This window comes from Plectropomus leopardus, unplaced genomic scaffold, assembly GCF_008729295.1.
Source record: "Plectropomus leopardus isolate mb unplaced genomic scaffold, YSFRI_Pleo_2.0 unplaced_scaffold29295, whole genome shotgun sequence".
Lineage (NCBI taxonomy): Eukaryota > Metazoa > Chordata > Actinopteri > Perciformes > Serranidae > Plectropomus > Plectropomus leopardus.
Genome location: NW_024631929.1, coordinates 635 through 8,246, shown reverse-complemented (window position 1 = coordinate 8,246; position 7,612 = coordinate 635). Strand labels below are relative to the sequence as shown.

General features: G+C 41.5%; 1 protein-coding gene across 1 annotated transcript; it reads left to right on the top strand.

Moving 5' to 3' along the window:
* The first annotated feature begins 446 nt into the window (after window positions 1-446).
* Window positions 447-6,896, top strand: ercc6l (excision repair cross-complementation group 6-like). Its single transcript, XM_042481628.1, has 2 exons — window positions 447-494; window positions 2,436-6,896. The coding sequence occupies exons 1-2, from the start codon at window positions 478-480 to the stop codon at window positions 6,130-6,132; spliced, it is 3,714 nt and encodes a 1,237-aa protein (XP_042337562.1). The 5' UTR covers window positions 447-477; the 3' UTR covers window positions 6,133-6,896.
* The last annotated feature ends 716 nt before the right edge of the window (window positions 6,897-7,612 follow it).

Below are 7,612 nucleotides of genomic sequence, written 5' to 3'. Positions count from 1 at the left end.
ATAAATAGTAATCAAAATTGTCTTTTAAGAACTGTTGAGTTTTTCTTTTTTATTTTGTAAAGAGGTCCGTGCTAAGCCCCCAGTGTCCTAAAATCCTGTATACGCCCCTGGTCTTAAACAACTGAACTCTATTTTTGCATTATGTTTTTCTTCATCCTGTTTTTAGCCCACGTGTTATTTGGAGTTTGTGAAATCACATTGAATATTTGGTAATTTCTCTGATGTGCAGACCTTTAACTAGTGACCCAGTGGCTGCACCAGTTGGAAACCACTGATTTAAATTGCTTTCATTATTATGTATTTTTAGTATGTTGTATTAATAGGTTTCCATAAGTAATCAGAGTACTTTTCCACAGTTGTCATGGGATTAACTGATGTGACTACAGTTGTAGTTTGGATGACTGTTACACGTGACGGCGTTTCTGACCCTGAATTTGTCTCGTCAACAGGTCTCTGTCCATCAACACAGACGACAAGATGGAAGCCTACCAAAGGTGACGAAGAAATGACACTTCCTTTAATAAACCAACAATCATAGTTCATGTCACATTCTTAAAAACATTCTCTTTTAAGGGACATTTTAATTCAACATTATTGATTGCTGATAAAGTGACGCTCACAATAGTCTGACTCGTGTGTATAAGCCTGCTGTGGTTTCCTCCCCTTTGCTTTGTGAAACAACAGCAACCTCTGCGCTAACAACATACACGCTGAAAAAGGCTAATTTTGACAAAGATTTGCATTCTGTAGAAAGTCATATCTGCGTGGTTCTCTCAGTGAGTGGTTCTGAATAAATACAAAGAATTTGTTTTCACATTTCCTGTCCAACAGAAATGTTATTTATTATTATTAATTTTTGTCTTTTTTATCAGTAAAAGTCACATCACATAATCAACATATGTCTTTTTAAGTTTTTTTTTTGTGGCAGAAATAATTTTGATACTGGTACTGCTACACAACCAGAGAAAGAAAGCTGTGGCATTTGCTTTTTGCTCAAGAGGCAGAAAACCTACAGCTACCAGAATACACTGCTGTACACCGGACCAATAAACGCGGCCGCTGATCGATGACATTATGCAAACCCGTCTGTTTGACACAATAGCAGCCAGCTGGTAACAAACGAGTTAGTTTTGCAGTTAAACAAAAAGCTAAAACATGTTCCTGAAAACATTTGAGGAGAGAAATATGCAGCTCAGTAAAAGAATCCGTGTTAACATTTGATCAGCGCTGCTTAGTTTGAATATCTGGAGTTTTTTCAGCCTCCATTTTCACTGTGAAGGAAGCCGTATGGCGCCCGCTTCCTGATGTTAGGTGCTGGTTAGGTGGAGGGACGTTTACCACAGTTCATCTACACAAACTACCCACCAACAGTTTTCATGTGTAACCTGAGACTCACTCTATGTTGTTATTTTTGTTTACAAACTAAAGAAATGAGAGATAATGTAATTGTTTTTACTTAATATTTGAGGGCAACTGTTACATTTATGATGACATATAAAACTATAATAATAAACTTATTTTGTTACAATAGTGTGCTCTTGACATTAATAATAATGTATATTTTTAAGTATTTTGTCATATCATCTGAAATATCAGTACTGCAAAAATACCCTGAAATATAATCATATTATTTTGGGGCTATATCGCCCATACCGAATACCAAACAGCAAGTGTTGTCAAACAAAATGGTACTTGGATACTAATCAATACTAAGAATAGAATTAGATATAATTACTCATTAGATACTCATTTGCAACATTATCGATACCAAAAAGTATCACCTACCACAAACCCTAGCCCTGCATCGAAAATGGTATCAAATATAGTACATATATATATATATATATATATATATATATATACAGTGAGGAGTTTTGCTTTCAAAAGTGGTGGAACGTAGAACTCTTTTTACTGAACAATGAAACAGTTGGATTTGTCTTATCTTTATTGTGTTTTTTAAAACAAATTTAAGCAACTCATTTGATGCGGTTGTTATTTTGGCATGCCAGCTGTTTTGGAAAAATGGTTTATATGAAAAACATCAAAAATTGAAAAAGAAAAAAAATATCACCAAAAACATTTGTAGAAAAAAAATTGCAGATGTCCTTTTTTTTTTTTTTTTTTTTAAAAAAAAAAAAAAAAGGTCCAGGCTAAGCCTCCAATATCTTCGAATCTTAGAAACGCCCCTAGTTTTAACTAATTGCACTTTATTCTTGCAACACGTTGTATTTTATTCTGTTTCAAGCCCACAGCATGTTACATTTTGTCAAATCAAATTGAATATGTGGTAATTTTTCTCATGAACTAATCATGAACTAATCATTAGGGAGAAACTGGACCAGTTGGGCCCAGTGGTTCCCAAAGTTGGGAATCACTGGTTTAGACTTCAGCGTTCTCTTATCAATAATCACTGTTTTCTTTCTATTTTCTTTCAGATTCATCCAGGATGGTAAAGCCGTTGCCAGACAAGGGGACATGACTAAAGCACTGAAGTTTTTCAGACTGGCGTACAACATTCACCCGAGTCAAAAACTGGAGAGCAGGATAAAGAAAATCGAGGACCTTCTTGCTCAAAATGACTCGGAGGATGAAGAAGAGTTTGTTGATGTGAACAACAGCGGTTTATTGCTTTACAAAGAGTTACATGACAAGCTTTACAACTACCAGAGGAACGGAGTGGCCTTCTTGTACAGTCTCTACAGAGATGGGCATAAAGGTGGGATCCTGGCAGATGACATGGGCCTCGGTAAAACCATCCAGGTGATATCATTCCTCTCTGGCATGTACGACAACGAGCTTGTCACACACACGCTGCTTGTCATGCCAACTTCGCTCATCACAAACTGGACCAAGGAGTTTGCCAAATGGACTCCCGGCATGAGGGTGAAGGAGTTTCACGGCGCCGGCAAAGAGCGAACGAGGAATCTGGAGAAAGTTCAGAGGAGAAGTGGTGTCATCATCACCACATACACGATGCTCATCAGTAACTGGCAGCAACTGTCCTCATACAATGGCAAGGAGTTTGTGTGGGACTATATGATCCTGGATGAGGCACACAAAATAAAAACCACCACCACAAAAACGGCCAAAAGCGCCAACGCCATACCCTCAAAAAACAGAATTCTCTTGACAGGCACTCCAGTCCAGAACAACCTGAAAGAAATGTGGGCTCTCTTTGACTTCGCCCTCCAAGGCACTCTCCTCGGCACAGCGAAAACATTCAAAACAGAGTATGAGAACCCTATCACCCGAGCCAGAGAGAAGGACGCCACTCCAGGGGAAAAGGCTCTCGGTTCTCGGATGTCTGAGAACCTCATGGCCATAATAAAACCCTACTTCCTCCGCAGGACAAAATCTGAAGTGCAAAAAGACAAAATGAATGGCACACATCCATGCAAAGAGGAATGTTCAGACAACCAGGAGGACGGCCGAGTCCCAAACACTCCAAAAGACTCTGGAGCAGTCATGCCCAAGCTGACCAGAAAGAACGACCTGATCGTGTGGACGTACCTGAGCTCTGTCCAGGAGGACATCTACAGGCAGTTTATTTCACAGGACCACATCAAGGAGCTGCTCATGACCACCAGATCACCTCTAGCTGAATTAAACATCATAAAAAAGCTATGCGACCATCCAAGACTGCTCTCTGCAGCCGCCATCGCCAAGTTAGGCTTGGATGAAAGTGCAACTGAAAGTGAGCAGAATGAAAACTCAGAGGTAGACACAGGCAGCATCGCTAACATTCCTGACGACACCTTGATATCGGAGTCTGGGAAACTTGTCTTTCTGTTCGCACTTCTTGGACAGCTCCGAGAGGAAGGCCATCGCACTCTCGTCTTTGCTCATTACAGGAAAGTGCTTGATATCATTGAACGCATCTTGGGCAACAGAGGCTTCAAAGTCATGAGACTGGACGGCACCATAACTCAGATTGCAGAAAGAGAAAAGCGCATCACTGCGTTTCAGGTGGACAAAAGTTACTCCGTCTTCCTCCTGACAACTCAGGTTGGAGGAGTTGGCATCACTTTGACGGCAGCAGACCGAGTCGTGATCTACGATCCCAGCTGGAACCCAGCAACAGACGCCCAGGCTGTTGACAGGGCATATCGCATCGGACAGACTGAAAACGTCGTCATCTACAGGCTGATCACCTGCGGCACTGTTGAAGAAAAGATCTATAGACGGCAGGTTTTCAAAGACTCCCTCATCAGACAGAATACCGGGGACAAGAAGAACCCTTTCCGGTACTTCAGCAAGCAGGAGCTGAAGGAACTCTTCACTCTGGAGGACACACGGTCCTCCTCCACACAGTTGCAGCTCCAAGCCCTGCACTCCAGACACCGACGGACAGACCCTGAACTGGACGAGCACATCGCCCACCTCCACGCCATGGAGATGTTTGGGATCTCTGACCACGACCTCATGTTCTCTCTCGATGTCAACCAGGACGAGGCCCCTGAGGACCAAGACGCCTACCACTACATCGAAGGGAGGGTCCAGAAGGCCCAGGAGCTGATGAAGGCTGAGTCAGAGTTGCAGATGCAGCTGGCAGAGAGCATGGCATCAAGCACAGAACCAGTCTGGCTCCGACAACCGCTGGACAACAACAGAGAGGGGTCCAATCAGCAAAAAACAAGAAACCCAAGACCAAGTCCTTCATATCCACAGAATAACTTCAGCAGCTCACCACTTGTGGTGGACTTGGACCAGTCTGGTTCTGACAAGCAGGATCTGAGTCACCGAGTCTTTGATCTGACTGCAGAAAACAGTATTTCTGAAGAACAATCTGTTGTAGAAGTGAACCACGACAATCTTGCTGAGCAAAACCTGGATTCCCCAAAACACCACCCTGTTGAGCAAGAGAAGAGTTACTCAGAAGAGGCAGATGCATCTGTTCAGGAGGTGATCGAGGAGTCTTTGGTGGGGTCGGAGGCCAGTTTTGCTACAGCAGGGGATACTGCTGACACCAGCCTTCAAGAAGTAATGGAAAAGTCTGCAGTGTCTGAGCCCGCAGCTGCTCCGGCAGGTGACGGCAACCTGGTGTACGTTACGTTGGTCGATGAAGGTGAGCAGCTGCTAAATGGAACCTCACACTCAGAGGATGACTACAAGATGGACTTGGGGCGTCCACATGTCACCACTGTGCAGAACAAAAGATTTTCTGCCTTACAAGCGTCCAATTCAAGCTTCAAAGCCGACACATCATCCAGAGCGAGCACCGGGCTTGAGTCCTTCGAAGGCAACTTCAACTTACAGCTCGAGGAGAGCGACATGTTCTCAGACCACGAGTTCCTGGATCAGCAGACCGAAGCAGAGGAGAGGAGGCTGCTGTCACAGCTGCAGATGGAGGGAAGTTTTGACATCAATAAATCCCTCTCTGAGAGACAACAGCGAGATGGACGAAGCATCAACACTGCCTCTGAAATGGACGAGTTGGTGAATGATTCTATTGTGACCTTCAAAAAGAAAAGAGCAGCAGTGATTTGTGACAGTGAAGAAGACGGAGAGGAGGAGGAGGATGATGATGATGATGAAGGGAGTCAACTCAGCTACTCCTTCCAGGTTCTTGGAGTGTCCACACCAAAGTCAGCACCTTCTGGCTCCACCCCTCTTCGGTCAAGAAAGAGCACTGGAGGAAACACCTCGGTGGCCTCATACCGGTCACTCGTCCAGTCCATCATCGAAGACATAGACAACAACCAGGACGTGTCCGATGAAGCTGAAGAGGATGACGTCATTGGTTCAAGTCATGAAGAGCTTCAGCTGGAGGAGACTGTTGGAGAGACGTTAGACACTGAAGGTGAGGAGGAAGAGTCAGTAGATGCCGTTGATGAGTCGGAACAGGAAATGAGCAGTAACATGGAGGAGTCAACCAGCGATCCTGAGTTAGCCTCCGATGAAAGAATGGATCAGTGTACTGCTGATAAAGGCATCAAGATGACCGTGAAGGAGGGCGTCATTGAGGAGGAGAGCTTCGACTCGCTGGTCAGGCGAGGGATGGAGTGCCGCAGCAAAGGGAAGCTGGACGAGGCCCTGGACTTCTTCCTGAGAGCTATTGACATCAAACCTGGAGATCCTGAAATTCAACTCATCACCATCCAACTGTACCGGCAACGGAGTCAGAGAAGTTAACAAAATAATCCTACGAACTTCTGCCACCACATGAGATTATAGTGGATAATCAGGGCTGCCCAACCAACAATGTGTTCATTTGTCCACTTATTTCGTAACTTTGACACTTGATGTTCTTCATAAACTACGATTTGTAGTCGGAATCTGCCATATTGAACTGTGAACAACTATAGACTGAGCTCTGGTGGTGTGTGCTGTGCACTACATACAATGAGTTTGTAGTAGCAGGAAGAGCACTTGGATTCATGGTAGTATTGAAAAAGAAATGCTTGGGATATCTAAATATGCCGGAATACTGTGATACTGGACAAGCCTAATATGACAATACAGAGACGCTGAAATCTTATGTTGCACAGACTTAAAATATTTGTTGGAATGAAAATGTGGTTGATGATATTTTAGATATCTGACTAGTTCAGACTTTGCACAGAAATATAAAAACCTTGACAGTTACAAACTGTGTCTCTAAAAAATGAATGTTTGTCATCTGCAGCACACATAATAAGTGTGTGTATTGCTGCTGCTAAAAGCCTGTATGATGTGTTTGTGTATGAAGATTTTATTTGTGTTTCTTGTATTCAGTTCTGAGAGCTGCGACACCTGTTCATTGAACTCTTGCTTACATGTTCAGCTTATGTTTTGGAGGGGGGAAAATATCATTTTTTTCTTCATGTGTCCATTATAGTCAACAGTAAAAGGTTTTATTTCCATATAACCTATACCTAATCTACTTGTATATATTTACAGAAAAAGTTCAAATAAAATTTTGCCATAAAATCTGCGTTTTCTTTGTTTTCTTTGGGTCGGGACTCGGATGGGGTCGCTTCAGATCTCTAAATTGATATAATTCACACATAATACAATAAGTACGAACGGTATAAACAAAATCTACAGTGTGTTTAAAGTAGTGACTGAAAATGTTCAGGCAGAGGCCAAAGCTTACAGAGGCCCATCCTACGTTTTTATCATAATCAGCTCCTCAAACAATAAAAGAATCAGACTTATGACCCTCAAAAACAGCTTTGTAAATTGTTTATTGGAAAAACAAAAATTAAACATTTGGAAAATGTTATAAGCATTGTTCCCTAAAAATGTAAAAATGAATCTAGTAAAGAAATATGTGTAACATATACGGTGAAAAAAACTGTCCGTTTTAAATAATACAAATCTGAAAATAAAAGTAAATAATGAAATAAAACAATAAAAATAAACATGAATAAAACATGAAATAAACAAATGAAAATAAATACAATTAATAATGACTCTAGTAACAAAATCTGTGAATAATGTTTGGTAGGCAAAAAACAAAGTCGATTTAATATAAAAATAGAATTGATAGAAATTACAGTATAAATAAATACTAAATTGCATCATATAAAAACATGTTTAAAAAAAGTTGGATTTTGCAAAGTTTTTAGTGAAGCAATTTGATCACAAAAATGTTAACCATGCAGTTACAATGCTTTCAAAGGGTAAAAAA